This window comes from Dromaius novaehollandiae, chromosome 6, assembly GCF_036370855.1.
Source record: "Dromaius novaehollandiae isolate bDroNov1 chromosome 6, bDroNov1.hap1, whole genome shotgun sequence".
Taxonomy (NCBI): Eukaryota; Metazoa; Chordata; class Aves; order Casuariiformes; family Dromaiidae; genus Dromaius; species Dromaius novaehollandiae.
Genome location: NC_088103.1, coordinates 27,365,847 through 27,386,309, shown reverse-complemented (window position 1 = coordinate 27,386,309; position 20,463 = coordinate 27,365,847). Strand labels below are relative to the sequence as shown.

General features: G+C 39.1%; 1 protein-coding gene across 4 annotated transcripts in view; it reads left to right on the top strand.

Annotated features, from left to right (window-relative positions):
• FRMPD2 (FERM and PDZ domain containing 2) overlaps nt 1-20,463 on the top strand; it is a 63,883-nt gene that overhangs the window by 29,098 nt on the left and 14,322 nt on the right. For 3 of the 4 annotated variants that reach the window (XM_026110247.2, XM_026110244.2, XM_026110246.2), the window contains 13 exons: nt 779-993; nt 2,309-2,407; nt 3,407-3,771; nt 6,793-7,084; nt 8,019-8,177; nt 8,837-9,011; nt 10,182-10,392; nt 11,683-11,720; nt 13,062-13,148; nt 13,614-13,678; nt 15,237-15,398; nt 16,507-16,678; nt 18,810-18,895. In XM_026110247.2, coding sequence (XP_025966032.2) covers nt 779-993; nt 2,309-2,407; nt 3,407-3,771; nt 6,793-7,084; nt 8,019-8,177; nt 8,837-9,011; nt 10,182-10,392; nt 11,683-11,720; nt 13,062-13,148; nt 13,614-13,678; nt 15,237-15,398; nt 16,507-16,678; nt 18,810-18,895 — 2,126 coding nt within the window. The remainder of the gene's footprint in view (nt 1-778; nt 994-2,308; nt 2,408-3,406; nt 3,772-6,792; nt 7,085-8,018; nt 8,178-8,836; nt 9,012-10,181; nt 10,393-11,682; nt 11,721-13,061; nt 13,149-13,613; nt 13,679-15,236; nt 15,399-16,506; nt 16,679-18,809; nt 18,896-20,463) is intronic. The other variant, XM_026110248.2, reaches the window with a different exon arrangement.

The following is a 20,463-nucleotide window of genomic DNA, read 5'->3' as shown; positions in this document are numbered from 1 at the left end:
CTTCTCTGCTCTCATAGCACTCTCATGCAGGAAGCAGCTAGGCTGTTGATGCTGGTTAGCTGGGTAGTGCAGCTGCTGGTGCTGTGCAAAAGATGTGGCTAAGGTGAATTGCTGCGCCATAGCCGGGACTGGGGAGTGCTAGCTCTTCATTTCCTTAAAGGCATTCAGTGATTCAGACATCACTTCCACTGAATCTATCCAACAAATAAATGCCGTATCTCTTAGTGTGTGGCTGACCCATAATCTCTAATCTGCCCCACTCCTTCCTGTAAGGAAGTTGCTGCTCTTCACTGTCCCTAGCACAACAGAGCTCAGCTCCAAGTACAGTATCTGGGAAAGGGCTGATCCCTTGATCTGGTCTGAAAAAAACAGTAGCTCTAATTCTAGCTTATACTGGTTTGTGCAGCACCTGAATTCACAACAGGCAGCTAGAGAATACAGAGACCTACCAAATATATACAGGGGAAAGTCTGAAAAGGATAGTATTTGAACCTTTTTATGTCAGTACAGAATGCTTCTTCCCTTACAGGCTTGTGCCAGACGGTATAACGCCTGTGAACACATGGTGGAATAGAATCCATTTCACACCATTCTGCCTATGTGAATTCTAGGGCTCCCATAAATTAAAGGAACACTAAAACTTTATTTTATTGTTAGTATCAGTAGATCTACCTCTGCAGTACACAGGAAAAAGGTCTGCTGAGGGTAGAATTTACATCACTTTAAGAGGTACATATGCCATGCAGCCCACTCTTTTTCCAATCCCTGCTTTGAACAGATAATACATTTGAAGTCAAATTGACAAAGAATTCTGGAGGCCTTGGCTTCAGTTTTCAGCAAATGGAAAGAGATGCCTGTGAACACCTTGGAGGAGCTATTGTCAGGATCAAAAGACTGTTTCCAGGGCAGCCAGCTGAAGAGAATGGAGAAATTGAAGTCGGAGACATCATTTTAGCTGTGAATGGGAAACCTATTCAAGGACTCTCGTATCAGGTACCAGGCAGTACTATCAAAGGGCTTCCTGCTGGGTAACATATTAATTAAGTTTAAATACAGTTTCATCCCATTGTCTTTATAATCACCAGTGGGGGACAGAACTTGCTTATAATGAGTTTGATTTTTATGTAGGATTCCTCTGTAGAATTCTTACGCAGAATTTCCTTCTTAACAGAATTATTACAGAGAATTTCTTTCATTATTTAATTTCCAGCTTTTCACTAGTGATGCACGAAATCTGTTGGTAGACTAGCACACCAGTTGTTAATAAGTTGGAACCTTTGTCGCTCTTACACATAATTAAAACATTTTTCCCTGTGGTCATGTGTGCTCTGTAATATCATGCTAAATACCATGCCCCACATTCTGATTTCCACTGGGTAAGGTAAATGTAGAGTAACTTCTTTTGCTGGAATGAGTCATTCTACATTTACCCTAAGATAACAAATCCAAAACTAGCCCCTTTTTACCATTTATTTTTCCATCATAATCTTTTCCCCTTATGAAAGTTCCTAAGAGATGGTGCTGTATATGAATATGCACTGAATAAGTATGATTGTTAGTGAACAGGAATGATGGAAACATCATGCACTTTTCCTACTGAAAGGCCATTTGTGTTGTTAAATGGCTAGGGCAAAAGACAAGGTGCTGTGAATTTTAGACAGCCCGGGGGGCTGCAGTCATATGCCATATTCCTGTTCTGGCTTGGACAGGAAGTCTGTCCTTGCCAGCACCATTTCCTCCCTGTTGTACTGCCTTTTTATTTGCTTTGTGCAGAGGGGCACATAGGGTGCTTCTGCCTATAGGATTTTTTTCTAGATTAAATGTTTCATCTATCACTACAGCTGAAAGCCAAATGCCATTGAATAAACGTTACTTTCAGGAGGGGCTTTGAGAAAGACTCTCTTTGGTTAAGTCAATATGACAGTCTGTGGAGCTATGCTGATACAACTGGCTAAAGATCTGTCCCTGTCATATGCAATTTGAATGTGTTTGTCTGAAAATTCTGATTTTCTTCAAGAAAAGAAAAAGATTATTATAAAGCTGGATGTGTATTGCTGGAACATGAGTTTGTAAACAGGACTGATTTTACCTTAGATACACATCCACATAAATATTACGATCCACTTCTTAGATAAAATAACCATATAGTAGCGAATTTTGGCTTGCAGATACTGCTGAGAGGCACAAATACTAGGAATTTAGCATTCACATAAAAACTGTCCCCATCCCAGTTAGTAAGAAGGCAAATACTATAGATTGGGATCAAATGCATTCTACAAGAATTCAAATATTCCTTCTCCCTGCTTAGGATGTCCTCCACTTGCTGAGAGGGGCTCCTCCGGAAGTCACACTTCTTCTCTGCAGACCACCGAAGGGTGTTCTTCCAGAAATAGAGCTGAGTGCCCTGGTAAGACAAAGCTTCTATCTTGAACTTGCTTCTGTAAACCTGAAAAACTACTACTACTACGTTTGCTAGCCAGCCTTGAACAAGAGAACCTTCCCTGTTCTCCAAGGCATTCTGTTATACTCCTTTCCCTTCCCAGCTGCAGCTTCATCTCTGGAGTCCAGTTGCTACTTCCTTAGCAACCACAGTAATAGGAAAGTGACAGATATGAAAAACCGAGTATCCCAGTGCTACAGCTTTTGAATTGCAGCACTGTCATTGGGGTGAAGCAGCATGTACCCAAGCAGATCTTCAAGTGATGCTGCTAAAATACTCTACTGGATCAGATGACCAGAAGACCAGATACTCCAGATACTCTCAAATGCAGCTCTTCATGCTGTAACCTGCAGGTTTGAGGAAGCTGTGTGGGAGGGAAATAAAGAACTTTTCCTATCCAGGCTGCCTCTTAATGAACTTGTAGTTCCTGTCCCACCAGACTTCATTAAGTGCAGTCCATGGGCAGACAGAAATGATTGTCAGATGATTTCTAGAGAATAAAACCGGCTTCTGTTGCTCTCCTACAACATGCCAGATACTATTTAGGTGGCTTGTTTGATTTCTATGGTCAGTTATGCAGGAGTTTAGAAGCCACTTCTACACACTGAAGAGAGTAGAGACACACAGTTGAGGCACAGTATGAAAAGAAATGAAAAGGGGTTTCTGCTAGTGAAGAATTCACTAAGAAAAAAGTGAATTTGTGTGGTAGTTCCCCGGTTGGAATTCCTGAAGAATGAGGAAGATGATCATAAAGGTAAAACAGTTACTTACTGAGCCAGTAAATACTGAGTTATTACTGAGTACCTCCCTCTATTTCTTCCTCCCCTCCAGCTACTGTTTGATTTTTTCATACTAAGATGCCTGTTGATACTTCTTTTGTTCTTAAAGGAAGGAAGATGGGAAAGGATGAGTTCCTAAAAAAAAAAAAAAAAAGGAATTATACTAACCCTTCTATTATTTTTATAGACTCCAGCACCATCTCCAGTTAAGGACTTTGTGGCAGGAACACCAGCCAGTCCAGAGATAGGAAACAGTCTGGATCAATGTACTAGTGATGGAGGCAGCACCTCTCTAGAACTGGAAGACTGTCTGGATTCTCCAGTGGCAGCAGATTTCAGTGAGCCACCTGAAGAGGACAGCTCAACTAATGAAGAGCAAGAAGCAGAGACTCAAGAGAAGCCCACGCAGACACTTATGCCTCCCACGGAGAGTTGCTATAAATACCTTTGGAAGTTTCATCAAGAAGCTGTCAGTTCTGAAATGTTCCAGTCCCTAGAGGAAGAAGTGAGGCAGAACTGCTATTCACCATGTGAATTTGGATGGGCCAAAAGGTAAGAAATACTGAAAACTGCTCTGCTGTCTTTCCTTTGGCTCTCAGACTTCTGAAAGTGAATTGCTAAGGTTTAAATACAGAACTATCTGCTTCTAACCACTCCTAATTCCTGAACATTTTGATTTACCAGCCTTTTCTGACTAACCTAATCCACTGTCTCTATTTACTGTCATCTTGTTATTGGAACTGTGTGTAAGTCTGCATTAAAAGACAGTTGTATGAGTGCTGTACTACTGTAAGCAACTTTACTGTTCACCTGAATCTGGCTGCAGTCTGAAATTAGTGGAAAGGGTCATGTTGACTTTAATAGACATCAAAGCTTTTCCTACTTACTGTACAATCTTTTAATTTCAAATTTTTCAGAGGAAAAAAAAAACCTCAGAAGACAAGCTGTGATCAAGGAGGAAAAAAAATTTCTGGCCTTCAGAAACCAGTAGAAGCCTTGAGCCAGACAAATTATACAATAAAATATATCACAGAGACTCAGCTTCCTTTTACACTCTGTTGAATATACCAGACACTGGACAACAGAAGACCCACCCATTCCATTTTAATGATCTTCCCCAGTGCAAAAGACTTTATGTTATCAGAACAGAAAGGGTTGGTGGAGAGACAAAGTAAAGGTCTTCCTTTAGGAAGGACCAATTTCACTTATAGCTTTATTAATTTTCTCTAGAAACTTATTTCTATTTTTCACACAGTCACTTGAAATCCCTTTGTGACTCTTGACATTCACCAGGCACAAGAACCAGCCAGCCACAGATTCCAGTCTCTGGGGAACCACAGCACTAGGTGACGGCAAGTCAAGTGGGAGCATAACTTCAATCCATACTTTTAGCTCCTCTTACTCGAATATCCTCCTTGCATATGTGCTTGTCTACTGCTGAGATTAAAACCAGCAGAAATATGCCTATTGCAAACATATTTGCCAAGAGATACAGTTTCATCAAAACTAAGTTTCTTATGGGAAGATATCAGTTCCAAGAAAAAATTTGGATTCTTCCCAAGAAGGAAGTTCTGAAATAAATGTTTTTGTTTGGCATATTCTCAGTATAATATAATTTCAGCTTTTGCACTTTCAAAAGGCAGCCAGAGCAGTTTAACAAAATATGCATTTGAAATAGTATTTTAGATGTCATCTCATCTTAAATGATCCTTCTGGCTAAAACAGATAAATAAATAAAAGCAGAAGGAAATAGGCATTAATCAAAGAGAATTATCCCTTTTTTTGCCTTCAAATTGCTAAAAACTTCTCATGCAAATGTAGAAGTCTTCTGATATGAATTTCAAAAATTTTCTACTCAGTGTTTCACCATGAAAATCCTCTTCACTCTTCTGCTTATTGTCACCAAAAAGAACTTTCAAAAAAATACTTTGAAAAATGTTACCGCATACTTTTGCCCAGGGAAGTCCAGGTGCAGGGGTCACCAGACACAGACTCCAAAAGACATGCCTGACCAGGTTCAGTGAGCTTGTGTATGGGCCCACAGGACCAAGACTCATATATTTCCTCTGGTGATGCAGAGATGGGCTAGAAGCTGCCATCTGTGCTATGATTAAGCCACTGTTTGGCTCATTGCCTTGAGCTCATGTAGGTCTGCCAAACACCTTTCGTACCCTTGAAGGTTGATCAGCACTTCAATGGCACATGACCGTTTCTCTGACATCCTCAGTAACTGAGGTCCACTGAACTGGTCTTCTATTTCCCTTGTCTTCTAAAAAAAAAATAGACTGCATTTACTGTTATCCTTAAACATTTTGTTTAACCATCCCCATCCTCTTCCAGAGTACTGTAAGTATCTGTTGTCCTGCTTAGCAATATTTCAATTAAGATTGATATAAAGCAAACAGACACTTTTCAGTGAAAATGTGTTTCAAACATTTCTGTTAGCTTTAATGCTAAGTTTAATGCCTACAATAATATCAATTAACTAAAGATAACAGCCAAAACATGACATTAAACAGAACACATGCGATTAATGGTCTGGACTTGAATCTCAAAAATGCTGAACACTCTCTCCACTATAGTCGAATAAGTTAAATAATTTTACTGTAAGTAAGTGAACAAATCCGTTGATTTCAGTAGGACAACTCTTACGCTTCAAGTCAAGCATGTGTTTTCATGCTTTGCTGGCCTAGCATCAAAGCACCCAATGCTTCTCTATATGCTTTTACTACACTTTGTTAACTTTATTAACTTCAGTACAATGTGAAAACTGAAATCATAATTATGCAAATAAGCATACTATAAAAGCAGGCCTATGTACACAGAAGCCAGCATTTATGAAAACTGGGAAGCTAGAATTAGGATCCCCTAAACAAGTGGCCCGGATTTCTAGAAAACTGAGTTTCAGCTGCTCCCATCCAGGACCAATATACTTTGCCATTACGGAGTGCATCTGGTCTTTGTATTTGAAGTTTAATTTTTTTTCAAAAGGAATATAAAGAGAAGGGTAGAATAAAAGCAGCCTTCCAAGGGAATTTAGGCCTTGAAATATAAAATGATTCCTGTCTCTTCATAACATACATTTTGTGATCTGTGCTCTAGTTACCATGGAAAGAACAATAGCAGCCAGGAATGTGGCTGGCTTCCCTTTTTCAAGAAGAAAAAGGCAATTATGAAAACTGAAGAAATATTGTAATGTTCATACCACTTACCAGATAAGTTAATTAAGTTGTTAATGGTAGATGAAAGAATCTATACTAGCAGTCTAAGAATTGTCCAATTATTCTTTTCAAATAACAGCAAAGTACTAATGCCTTAAAAAAGGTGTGCAAGATTTTGCAAAGTCTGTTTTAAAATTCTGAAATCTTTTTATCTTTTTACTAGCATTGCAAAATATTGATTACTTTTTTACTTATTTTATAGTAATACTGAGAGGACTCAATCAGCAACTTAATACCATAACTATTGCTTTAGTTAAAATTAAAGGTAGTGCATAAGCAGTAGAGATTTCAGCAGGCAGGCAGTAAAGTATATGGAAGGAAAGCCCAGCCCTGCAATCTTTTTATTTTGCAGCCCTGTATTTAATAAGAGTGATGATGACCTATCCAAAACAAATTGCATGCCTGAAATTCTCTCTCTAACCCCTATTGATGAAGAGTATCTCACCATCAGCTCAACATCTGTGACCTCACTTTCACGGGGAGGAAGCTCTGAGACACTGTCCTCAACCATGGCCACCCCGCAACCATGTGGCCCTTTCTCATCATCCCTACCTGCTAGAGTGCCACGTGACAGTGACAATGAATGGGAAGATTTGGAGGAACAGGAGGAAGAGGAGAAGGCAGAAAAGGAGGATTGCTCTAGGGTATGTGGATAGGCACCAGATTATTAACAGACCATGACAGAGGAGAAGCAACAACCCAAGTGTGGCAGTTCTTAGAAACATTAATTATAACCCATTAACTATCTAATTTCTGCATGGCTTTTCTTACTCTCCTGAAAAGTCCAAACCTGTAAGTAAAGCAGACCTTCCTCTATGCCCAACTCTCCAGAACTCTTTACCATTTATTTCCCTTAAAGTCACCTCCCTCTGGAACTCGGGCCATCTTGATATTTCTTCAACTTTCTATCATTCTGCAGTCTTATTCCCAGCATATATAGACCCAAACCCCATACTGTTCTCTAGTAACCTCTGAAATTAATTGAAGTCAGCTACTTGGGTTTTTTTTCGTGTTTTAAACCCATGTGCAAAATCACTCTGTTATAATGATACTATTGTAATGTCCTGATAAGAAAGTATGATCCCTGTACTAATTACTATTCAAAATATAGGGCTCAGTCCTGCCAAAAGCCGAACATTTTCCATTCCTGCTGCACTAATGAGATCTGAATTCCTACTAATTTGGGAGCACTGAGGGCAAAATTTATGTCCTGACCATTTCCTCCAGCAGAAAAGCAGTAGCAATAACAATAACACTTTTATTCTAACACTTGTCAGCCTAGAAGACCCCAAGACTTTCTCCATACATTTTAAATGCTAAAATTCCAGTCCCAGATGGCATTCTGTGCCCTGTTAGACCCTATCAATCAATCACCTTGAAGCTCCACTAGGTATAAGGAAGTAAAATGAATTCAGGAATTACTGCAGTAAAAAATCAGAGAGATCCTTACATATGCAGCTTATTTGTACCATGTGAACATCTGATTCCAATTTGCATATAAAACATAAGATGCTAATAAAGCAACCGAAAAGCAACAGAAAAGTCTACATCAAACACATCTTGTGCTTCACTTCATAGGAAATGGAGATTTTTGTGACTCTGAGAAGGTCAGAGAACAATGGTTATGGATTCTCAGTGGTTTTCAACAAACCAGACAACTGCCTGTATGTTGATGAGATCTTGAATGAGCCTGCCCTGTCTGATGGAAGACTGAGAAGGGGAGACAGAATCATTATGGTACAGTAATCCTTTGAATTTAAAAGGAAGAGAAAATATTTGCAGATCAATGCCATTTGGCTTAGGTATTTTTATCATTGTAGGATCTAGTTTATCACATGCTTATGCATGCAAGTGCAAATGAATCAAATAATAGCATTCTGCTGACTTCAGTAGGACAAATTTCAGACTGAATAGCTTGTATGCCTAGGCAAATAGCATGGATCTAGCAGTAATGCAAGACAACTGACACAGTAAATGTCTTCCCACTTTAATGAAATAAGCCAAATTAATGTAATAAGAAAGCTGACCTACAAAGGATGCAGGAATTATGTCCTTTGTAACATACGAACAAAGCCTATTTAAGGTTCATCTTCAATTTGTTTCATCAAGACTTGTCTTCACTGTTTTTTGCTATGGGATTTTGAGATTCAAGAAAAGATATATTTTTATGCAAACTGTGCATTCAGGAAAACAAAAATTCAAAAAAGAAATCTTACTGCACTCTTAACTGTTGCATTTACTGACATGAATAGCATAGTAGTAGTAGCATAGCAAAGTAGTCATACGAAAGTGAAAACTACTTTAAGTTCACATGTATATTTTTACAGAGGATGTCAGGGAGAAGTATATGATGGTCAATCAGATCTATGACATGACTTTACTGGTTTGTCATTTAGGTGAATGGAGTTGATGTCACATCATTACCATGCAACGAAGCCCTGACTTTACTGCACAGCTCTCCTCCTGATCTGCACCTTGTGGTTGGCCGTGCTGACAATGATCCGTATCCCTCCTTTAGGCCAGATGAGATTCCTGAAATTACTCTTACAAAAGGTGCCAATGGACAACTAGGTGGGTGGTAAAGATTATGCATATTTTTTTGGACAGGGATTGTGTTGGTGGTAAGATAATCATAAGCAACTGTGGCCTTGGACCAGTATGGTCCTGAGAGACTTTGACACTTTTATGCTGTCCTCCTTCACCATGACCCGTGAATAGAGAGCTTTATTTTGGGCAGGGTCTTAAAAGGAAGGCTGTTATCATTTATTAGATCAATGACAGTAGCTGCAAAAATTATTTTTGTATTATCACCCTATGAGCTGAAGTTAATGGCAGATCTCGAGTCTCATATTTTCATGATACTAAAATACAGATAATTAGTCATCCGAAGTTGTTAGTAGTTAGGTGATGATGTCTACTATTTGCTGAGATACATAAAGATATACTAGATAAAAAAGGACAAAGTTTGAAAAGGATGAGCCACTGGTTAGGGCAATAGTATGGGATTCAAATAACCTCTGCTTAAATTCCTGATTCACCACAGACAACCTGAGTTTGTCACTGAAGATATGTCTACACTGTGCAGTAGAGGCCATGAGAGAAGTCCCCACAGTATGAATATCTTGGTATTTCTACACAATATAGCAAGTGCTGTGCACAGATAAAATTGCAGACCCAGGAAATAGCATAGCTGCATTTGCTCAGGTACAGCAACCTGTTTCTACTTCAGACACTAGCTTGCTTGGAGATAGCTCGAGGATCATTGTACAATACTGTTTTGTGCAGTATAGATATCTCCTTAGTTTTCCTGTGCCTCAGTTCCCTATTTGAACAATGGGATTAATACGGTTTCCCTACGTCACAGGTGACTGAGGAGAAATACTCTAAAGATTACAAAGCACTTAGATACTGTGGTAATGAGGGAGGTACTGCTAAGCAAATAAGAGTCCTTTTCAAATGGCTCTTCAACTGCAGGTGAAATAAAGCGCTATGGAATAGCTGAAATGTTCAGATGGACAGTACTGTTTAAGTTTTTTCCATGTTTTTTTAACATCTAACTGCATTTCACTCTCCCAGCCACAGCTCTAATACATGGTCTCACTAAAGCAAGATTGTATATGATGTTGGTGCCTTGTTCAGCCTATCCTTCAATGACCCATGTCTATTCCATTAGACTATATCTCACCAACAGCGAAATTCAGAACACACTACCACAAAGATGTTTTGTCTGTATTACTCTAGGCTTGAAGCTGACAGGAGGAGCTGGAAGCAAGTTACAAGGTATTTATGTGCTAGAGATAGTGCCCGGCTCTCCTGCCAGTGTGGAAGGTAGCCTGCAGCCCCGCGATCAGATTCTGTACATCTGTGGACTGTGGACTGAGGGCATCAGCCTGGACGATGCTGTGAGACTGTGTGAAGCTGCCACCCAGAGTGTCCGAATCAAAGCAACAAGGTAAATCTGACTCTTGGTCCCTTTTAGAAAGGAAAGAGGTAAGGGTGAAAAAAAAAAAGTAACTTTACGTTTAGGGTAGAATCAGAGCATAGTCAATCTCAATCCTAACTGTAAAACAGATCTCTAACTTTTATATCAACAAGTCAAACAAGACAAACAACAAAAAAAATGCTGTACTTCAAAGGTCCGAAGGTTGTTAGCTGATGGGTAGCATCCATAAGATATCTTAACTCCTTTAATTATAGCTAATGCAGAAGGATATGGGTATAGGTGCAGTCATATAGCATGAATAAGTACAGTCAAGCTTCATCCTTCATCATCCAAACACAAAGGTGGATCCTTTAACTGCAAGGCAGGCCACCATTTTTAGGTATCATGTTCCCTAGGAATGGGAAATCCTCTGCTTTGTATTTCCACCTCTAGTTCCAAACACCTCCACATGTTTTTAGATCCACAACTATAGGCAAGCAACTACCTCTCTCTGGAAACTCTGAGTTACTTCCAACGGCCAAACATTTTAGAAAGGTGTTCAAATGCAGCATTTCATCTGCAGCATGTAACAAAAAGTTCATCCCAGGGTTGATCAATACCTGCAATTAAGAATTTCCCTCATCAAGTCTTGACTACAATTTAGATTTATTTTGTTTCACAGTCTGATAGGGCATCGGCAGAGGTTCTGGACTGATACACAGAAATAGCTTCTGCAGGTCTTAGATGAACAGTCAAATAGTAATGCAAAAGCACACAAATGCCTAAATTACATAACCATAGTTAGTGATAGTGGGTCTGTCACAGCAAGCTTACAGCAGTTCAACAAACTTTTATCAATTTTTATTAACTACTTGCACTGTGGAAGCAGCTGGAAGAACTGCAGCCTCATTATGTGCTTATTGCTGTATAAGCACTTAGTAGACAACAGACCCTAATCTTAGGAATTTGCAATCTAAGGAGACAAACAGAAAAAGGGTAAAGGAAATTACGAATTCTCATTCCCACTTAATAGAGGGGAAACTGAAGCAGAATTCAACAAAATATACCATAAAGCAGTTTTGTACTGGGACAGATGGTATAAAATGTTCTTTCTTCTCAAACCTATTTAATTAAAATGTTTCATTGGTGGTAAAAATAGATAAATATTTCATATATTGATATAAATGCTCTTTAAAAAACACAATTAAGAATAACAAAATAATGGAAGTGCAAACATACTTTTAAAAAATAGTTTTCATATGTGCTTTACAAAGCATGCAGGTATTAATGGTCCAAATATTTCACTTTTTCTGCCCCCAGAAATGGCAATCCAGTGGTTCCTATAGAGCAGGAAAATAGTAAGTAATGCTAATATTTTTGTTCTTGAGTTCAGAACTTGCTTCTCATTTTGGAAATAAACAGAAGGTATTGATTCATTACATTAAAAAAATTACTAACAGACTGCAACTTGGCACTTGGTATTTCAGTCGTACCAAAGGTCTGAAGAAAATTAGCTAGATCTTTACGGATAGAAAATGTAGAGGTCTCTAAAAAAAATCATTTACTTAATTTCACCCCTATTTGCATCTTTCATAGTCAGTTCCTATTTTTTTTAATTTGCTGTTATTAAATGGGAGTTTTATGTGGGCATATTTTCATGGTCTGTTTTGATTAAAACTAATCTGTAAGGGTTTTTGTCAGTATTGTCGAGTCACACTTTAATATGACACCACTACTTGATCATCTAGACCAAATTTTTAAACTGATATCAACAAATCTATAGAAAATCACACGCAGTACCAATATCTCTTAACTGAAATAATAACATTCCTATCAATAGTTGTTGTAAGTATATATGTGTGTATATTTTTATATATATATAAAAATATATATATATATTTCTCAAGACACTTCCAAAACAGGTTACCAGCTACCATCCACCTCTGATACAAATTTATTAACAGTACAATGGTGCAATTCCCTGCCTCCCTTTCTCTTGTATAATAAAGAATTCTTGCCTTTGTGAGTACTTTTAAAATCTATAGAAGTTTGTGTTTGGTGCTCTGTTTGCTATTATTTCTGATATATTTATCTATAAGTCTGTAAAGATTTCCTATTAAGGAGGCACACTTTCATTTTGTGTATTCTCTTAGTTACAAAAACATAAACTGAAATTGCAGCTATAACATGGAGGTTTTTTTTTTTTTTATACTAACTACAGAATGCTCATTGTTTTCTATAATTCATAGATTAAAAGTACTTTGTGGAAGACTACTAACAAAAGCAAAGCTCAAAACTGAAAAATCAAAAAAGCACTTTGTCTTCTCACACATCCAGCCCTGTGGACACCGGTTTTCCCTGTTTCTTCCCCCTACTTGATCAGTGCCACATGTCTAGAAGGACTTGGTCTGGCTTTTGATTGTTGTCACAATTTTAAAAACAGCAGTGAGCGAGATGCAAATATCCCTGCAGTTAATGAAAGAATTATTTATATCGCTGTGCAAATAGGGAAACTTAATCATGCAATAGTAAGCATCTCATACTGCTTCATATAGTGTCAATATTGGATATGAGTTGAGAATACAGGACCCCTGATGCTTTGTTTAATAATCTAAAAGTGCTGAGTTTAAGTTCCCTTGACTACATGTAGCTTAGTGGGAGGACTGTCAGTTAAAACAAACCTAAATATATGTTTTTAGGGCCACCTGCGGAGACAGAGAAAGCCAGTTTATCTCTCTCAAATGAAAACCTAAATCCACAAGAACAGCGTCTACCCCATCAACATGGTAAGGAGCTTATTTTGCATTTTTCAACTAGAGTCTGTAAAATTTTGTGCCATCTTTTCAAAAGAAAATAAAGTCTGTAGGTAGTACTGGCAGTACATGGAAAAAATTAATTATTAGTAAGCAAAACTGCCTCCCTTGATGGGTCACAGAACATGCATACGTTACCTGTTGTCCAGCTGGTGTCTTTGATCCTGTAACATGCAGCTTTTAAAGCTAATTTTGGAAACTGCTCTCTGGGAAGTAAAAAGCTCTGCAGAGATAACATGCAGAAAGCTCAGCTCAGCCTCACAGTTCAGGCGTGTAATAGGCTAAACAACGTGTTTGAGCCCACAGGAAGCTTTTTGTGTTCTTTTACATGTCGAATATGAAATGTTTTATTATGTCTCTAAATATTATGATTGAGTGCTATACTATAAAACTTTTTCCCAGTACAACTCTGTAAAAACTGTTGCTGCTTTTTCACAGAGGAACGTTTGGAGGAAGCAAATTGTGGTGCTGAGCAAAACCCTTCCGATTCCCCAGAGCACAAAGTAAGTGACAATCTAATCAACCGTGAAATAGTCCATCAACTAAAGTGATCTAGATGGAGTGAGATTTTTCAACAGTAGTATTTAGTGTATTCATTAGTACTAGTAGTAAATGTATTAGTAATATTTAATGTATTTATTTCCTTCGTTTTTGGAAATGTGGACAGAATGCATTTGGGAGGCATCTTGTGAAGTCTGGAACTGGCTCTGCATTCACTGACTAGAATGTGCTGAGCACTTTGCAGGGTCAGACCCTCCTACTGCTGTCTTTAATGTACAATATCACTATCTTACCAGCTTGGTAATATAAGCAAGACTCATATGACCTAACCCCTCCATTAGGTCTTAATGTTCCTCTTAGTATCTTACAAAATCAAACCCTAACTTAGAAAGAAAGTAGCATAGAAAAGATACAGCATAAGACACAATGGCACAGCATGGTACTCTAGTAAAAATAAGTGTAATTGTAATTATGACATATTTTCACAACAAAGTCAAAACAATCCTTGAAACCTGTGATTTATGTTTCATTACAAAATTCTCAGATGGGACTTTTGAAGAAAGGGTAAAATCATTCCAAAACTTTGGAGTATTACACAATATTTCCATAAATTAAAATGGTTTGAATTTACAATTATTGATGAGTGATGACATTTTAGGAATGATGGATTCCTAAAATATGCAATCATATTCTTTGAAAAAAAAGCAGCTTTCACGCTCAACATACAACAATTCAAGTTTCTTACAAGTGCAAAAATTACTTTCATTTGTGCAAATATGTGGAAAAGAATATTACATGGAATTGAAATCGCCCATTTTGGGACTGAAATTTCATGGCAATAGATTTCTTAGTTTTCCATTGATTGTGGTTTGCAGGAAAGGGTTGTCTCTTGTTAAAATTAGACCTCCAATCTGGCAGTAAAATTGGAACAATTTTCTCAGTTCTGATTAAGTCCTCACTATTACTGCTTCTTTCACCTCGCTCAGTCCATGATGGTTTATCTGTTCAGCTAAAACAATTTTTAAGGACAATGCTTGGACCATTAGAACTGGCCATGCAGCAAATCATAAGCACTTCTAGGTTGCTGCTACAGCTGATTGTACAGCTGAATGAAGCGCTAAAGCCCAGCAGATATGTTGAAGTTGCCAAAGTTAAGATTTTCATTACAGAACAGTAAAGGAATGGACTATGTAATCTGTTACTGTCATGCTAAAGATAAAAGCAACTTGTTTGTCAATGAAGATGATATATTTGATGTATTACAAAAGGATTACATAAGTACACATTTCCTTGTTCTTAAGAGTTTATTTTGTCCTTCTAGTAATTATTAAAAAAAGATTATGGAAATACATATGTAATATTTTCCTTCTGATATATACATGCAGCTGCTGTGTTAATCACTGGAAGCTCTACATGTCTATTCAAGAGAAGAAAGTATCCTATAATTTACATCAGCCAATGAGGACTGTGAAGCACATTGGCATTCTTTGGGATTAAAAATACAAATAAAACACAGCCCTGAATAAACTCCACTTTAGACTGTGTCCTTTTGTATTATAGGACTTTATAATTAAGATTGAGTTGGAAAAAGCAGAAAATGGGAGCCTAGGATTTGCACTGGTAGGTGGAAGAAATGGCAGGGCTATCCTAATAAAAGCCATCAGCCCGGACAGCATTGCAGATCTAGATGGGAGACTTCAAGTTGGTGACATCCTGCTGAAGGTAATGGTCGTTCTTCATTGTTTTGGCTCATCTTTTCTCTAACTACTGTGGCTCTACAGTGAGCACTCTGTTCAGTAGGAAAACTGTGCAGATTAAAGATCTGAGGCTGCTTGACACAGTGACATAGAAGAAAGTGTCCCTAGACTCCTGGGGGTGTGAATGGTGGTCTGGGAATCCCCCTGCAGACACTTCAGCTTCCTGCAGGCCCCGGCCTCTCCAAAGCTGCTCTGCCTGGGAACCACCTGCCACACTGGCAAAAATCTGGAATCAAAGAAATGCAGCTTCATTTCCTACTTCTTTTACATTGCCTTACTAGGCAGATGCAGAGGGAGCACAAAGAGTAGGAATAAAAGCTTGAAGAAAGGAGAGGAGACTGTGAACACATTCCACTGCATATCAGCAGGAGACTTCTGCTCTCGCTTCCTGTGGAAGGAAACCCAGCAGCACGAGCAGGAAGGAGGCTGTAGGGCACCCCGAGACACAAGCAGACCCAGAAGAGCAGGGCAAGCAGCAAAGTACAACTATTCTGCAGTGTAACTGTGCCCAGCAAGGACTCCACTTGGAAATCTGGGGACTGAGAGATAGCTGACTGCAGCGGGCACACAACAGCGGACCAGCAGGAGAGTGGGAGGAACTTACCACAGGCACCAGTCAGATACCGTTAAGACAGCCAAAAAGCACAGGGATGAGGGCTTTTGAACCTGTATTTGTAATCTTTCTGTACTAACCACCTTTAAATGGCAAATCATCTTTTGTACCCCAGATTATTCTTTTCTCCTTCTCATCTCCCCCTTCAAGAGGTTCAATATTTTGTTGTTTTGCTTTCTATTTTTCATTTGCTTCCTTCTCTCCTACTTTTGCCATCTGAGGAGTGGAGGGAAATGATGCCCTCTTTATGTGCGAGAAAGCACAGACTATACTTCTGTTGCGCACTGCTGGCAATCATGGTATAAAGAAGTAGAGCCGAGAGGATCAAGTGAGTTACTAAAATGGAAGAGAATGAGAACACATGAAGTGCGGAGAAGATACATAAAATATGCTCAGTGCTGAGATGTGTAATAGCCTTCTGTTACAGGAATCTGGAGGTACATGTCATTGTGTTTTTCAGGTGAATGAGACTTTAGTGTCTGGTCTGCCACGTCAAACAGTTATAGATCTGCTACGCAAGGCTCGAGGCACTGTTCAGCTCACGGTCTGCCGAAGTGTGGCTTTGCCTTGGGCTTATTCAGGCAACCAGAGCAATAATACATCTTCCCCTCAAAACACAAAAGCACAGTCTGGTAAGCAGCTGCATCCACTCAGTACATGTTAAAAGTGGGATTACATGATGCCTGGGCTCAGTTTTCCTATCAGCAAAACAATTTAACTTCCCTAACTTTATAGTTATTCCTAATTCACAGCAGTAAATACAAGCAAGTTCTTTACCCTGCCTTACAGCACTGACTGAGCCTTGTAAGACACAGGACCCTTGGGAATGCCCAAGGGTGATTTTAAATCCTGGAATGGTGGAGACAAAGCTGTGGGACCCTCAGAGACACTTTAACTTAGCTTGTGTTTTTAGGTCACAATGGTTCCTGGTCTGATTTTACCCAGTTCTGTAGAATTTACTGATACCAGTTCCTGACCCAGCTACTAAAATCCATTTCCCAGAAATTTCACATCCCACCACTGCTACCTTACCTCCCAGAAGCACTACAACCTGTGCTCTGCCTGGCAGACAGCTCCTCTCTCTTCCTCTGCCCATGCTCAAACCTAGAAGCCTCAGCTCCCAGGCTGATTGCTGTTAGTTTAAGAGCACACCCTCCCGCAAAGGCAGCACTCAGAGAGCTGACTAACTCTAAGGAAAGCAACATACGTTGCAGCCCCTATTCCACTGAATATTCAGAATTTAAATATTTATTAAATCTGGGAATGGAAGTAGGGGCAGACTATTCTGAGGGCAGGCTATTACCAAAACATTATGGATTTATAGTCCTCAGCATTCTACTTCTTTGAACACTTCATTATTTCCTACCATGTGGAGAAGCTTCAATGGGAAGAAGAGAGAATTCCTCCTTAAAGTACCTTCTGGCCTACCTGTTAGAAATTGGGAGCTTTGTTTCAAATCTCCTCAGGCAAGAAGTCACTGTCTTTGCTATCTGTTTTCTCCCCACCCAGCTGACTGCAGAGCACAGGTGACTGTGGGTTTTGGACATATTTACCAGCAAACATTTATGCATCTAGTCAACTTTACTGATGCAAACCTACCTGCTTAGCTATTCTAGGCAATTCTATGGTTAGGCAGCAGCTGACTGTGGGGTTCAAGGATCTCAGTTTTCAGGCTTCAGTGTCTCACTATCAGACCGAACCTAGTTCTCTTGAACCCCTAGCCTGTGCCATACGCACTGGAGAGTCCTTTACTTAGCTCAAGAGCAGGGCTTTTCCAAATGAAGAGGTGTACAAACAGGGGTGGGAGAGATGCAGGGGTGCAAAGTCGGTTGTCATGCAGAGCTGGGGAGAAGGTGCTGAGTCCATGGCAGCTGAGGACTCCGGGACAGCCAGATTAGGACTATCAGAAGAGGCAGTCAGAAAAGGCATAATTGCTCAAGGTGACCTTGATGAATCTGAAGTAGCAGTAGGGAGTGGCATATTTAAATTCTCCTCTTTCTTTCTCAGTGATTTGCAATTGGCTTTTCAACCAATCTTATACCATAATGCCTTAAAGCCTCTTTCTGTTATGCTGAGAGAACTGTGTTCAGCTCTGGCCTGGAAGGAGAATATTCACTTCCCTGTCCCAGCTTCAATGTAATTTTTGGGATAAGTGAGGCAGAAGAGGGAAAGGCAGCCAGGTATAAAGAGGTTGACTGAAGTTCTGGCTCCACTGAAGGGTGTGGCAAAATTCCCACTGGCTTTGGTGAGACTAGGCTTTTCTCCAGCTGTGCAAATTCAAAGGACTAGCTGGAGGGACATTTATGTGGGTGTTGCATGATACTGGTGAATTGGACTGTTGCTGGGAAGTTCAAACTGTTTTCCTGAACCAGTAAAACCCAATGGTAATATGGAAGGAGTGGCATCAAAGCAAATCTATGCTATTTGTCTCTCATCACTGTAGAGGAATGGTCTGGATTTGGAAGGGCAGATTTAAACTCTTTTACGGATTTTTTATAACTCCTACTGATACAGGCAGCTACTTCAGTGCATCTTCTGGCCACCTGAATTATGCTGGTTTCTTAAATGGTAATATATGCCATTTGTGCTTTTCTGCCCCTCCCAGAGCAACCAGGGAAGGAATATTTCCTTCCAGTTTCTGTTCCTGTATCTCAGTTCCTCTTCCAAGACCAAAGTACCCTGGTGTGGGTTGCATAGAAGAAATGGACTTATATTTTCATGCTTTTGAGGTATTTTACTTCGATTTTGTTTTTTCGTATTCAGATGACCACAGTACTGAGGGAAGCATAGGAGCTCAGCCTGTTTTCACTTTCAAGGAAGAAGAGGAATGCAACCAGACATGCAGCCAGGTAAAATCTGAACCAGGCTTCTGGAAGTTATCAGGCAATGTACTAGGATGTTTGTTGACAGAAAGGGTTTGGTGCAATGCAGGCAAGCGAATTTAGAGCCACACCTTGTTAACGAAGAAAGATTAACTTGAGGGAAGTGTGCTGCAATCACTGGAGCGGGTAACAGTTGAATGAGTCAGGGATTCCACTGAGATAAGAGCATGCGATTAGCACAGTGTATCTGCTAAATGGGGGGGTAAAGGAAAGTTGCACAAGCAATGCTAGTTCTAGCGCTATATAATTTTGGAATTATTTATCGATTTTATCATTCTTTTAGTATTAAAATGTAATATACTTCAGAAGAATGCTATTCACTATTCTTCCTATTAATATTCATATCTCTAGGGCTCTCAAACTTCTTCAAATTGGGTTATGTTTTTAAATCTTAGTAAGTCCTCCAAAACATTCCACATTCAAATTTTACAGCATCTATCCTTTCTGAGTTATACAACTGAAAAACTTCTCCTCAGAAAATGTGATAAATGTAAGTCTTTTTAATCTCCAGAGCTAAAAAATGCCCCAAACCCAGCCTCAACCAATGTTAATGAAACTAGAAAAAGGAAAATGGAGGAAATCCTTGAACTGAATAAGCTAGGAAAACCTTTAAGAGGAATCTATTGAGAAAGTTTTTAGTACGCAGTTGGAATGAATGTTGGAAATAAACTGCTAGAGACTGATAAGATACAGTATCAAAACTCAGTTATGTCCATGATCTAACAAAGAAGAATGCCAAAGAAATAAGATTAATCAGAAGTGGGAGTTTCTACTGAGGTTACAGGTTCCTTATTAGACCCCAGCGTTAGCAACGCATTAATACACCCTTTTAGTTTAAAGCAGCTAATCAAGTCTACCTCGTCCAGCAAAGGATATGCCTAACTTTAAGCTCATACTTAAATTGGTTCCCTAAAGTCTCTATTCTTCATTATTTTCAGCTTGCCTTTAGCACTGCCTTCTATGAATAGGAACTATTTGTGCTTTACAGAGCACAGCTGCCATCCACTCTAAACATGTAGTCTCTGAAAATGAAAAGCTACCGAATAAAAAAAAAAAAAAGAACAGATATATAAAAGCAGCCGTAAAATATCTTTCCTTGGCAAAGAGAAAACAAAAACCCATATAGTGTTCTCCAGTCAATGTGGTCAGTATATGCAGAAACCGGATAAATGAATTCATGGTTAAATATGCACCCATGAATTCCCCTATTCTAATGGAGGAATATAAAGATGAAAGTTAGAAAATAATGTACAAGTGGCAGCTACTGTAATGATTCTTTGGAGCGTTCAATAGTTTATACTGCGTAACATGCTGGAGTGGTTTTCTGAGTGCATCTGGAATATTAAGCAGAAAAAGAAGAAGAAGAACTCCAGTCTGAAATAAAATTTAAATAATTATCTGTCAAGTGTTACAGTTGAGAAGGAGCCACTTCCATACACTGAAGGCAGATGTCCTGCATCGTAATCTAAATGCAGAATCCAGTTATAATTCTCTAGTACTGAAAAACAGCCACCAGTACTATTGCTTTTACCCCA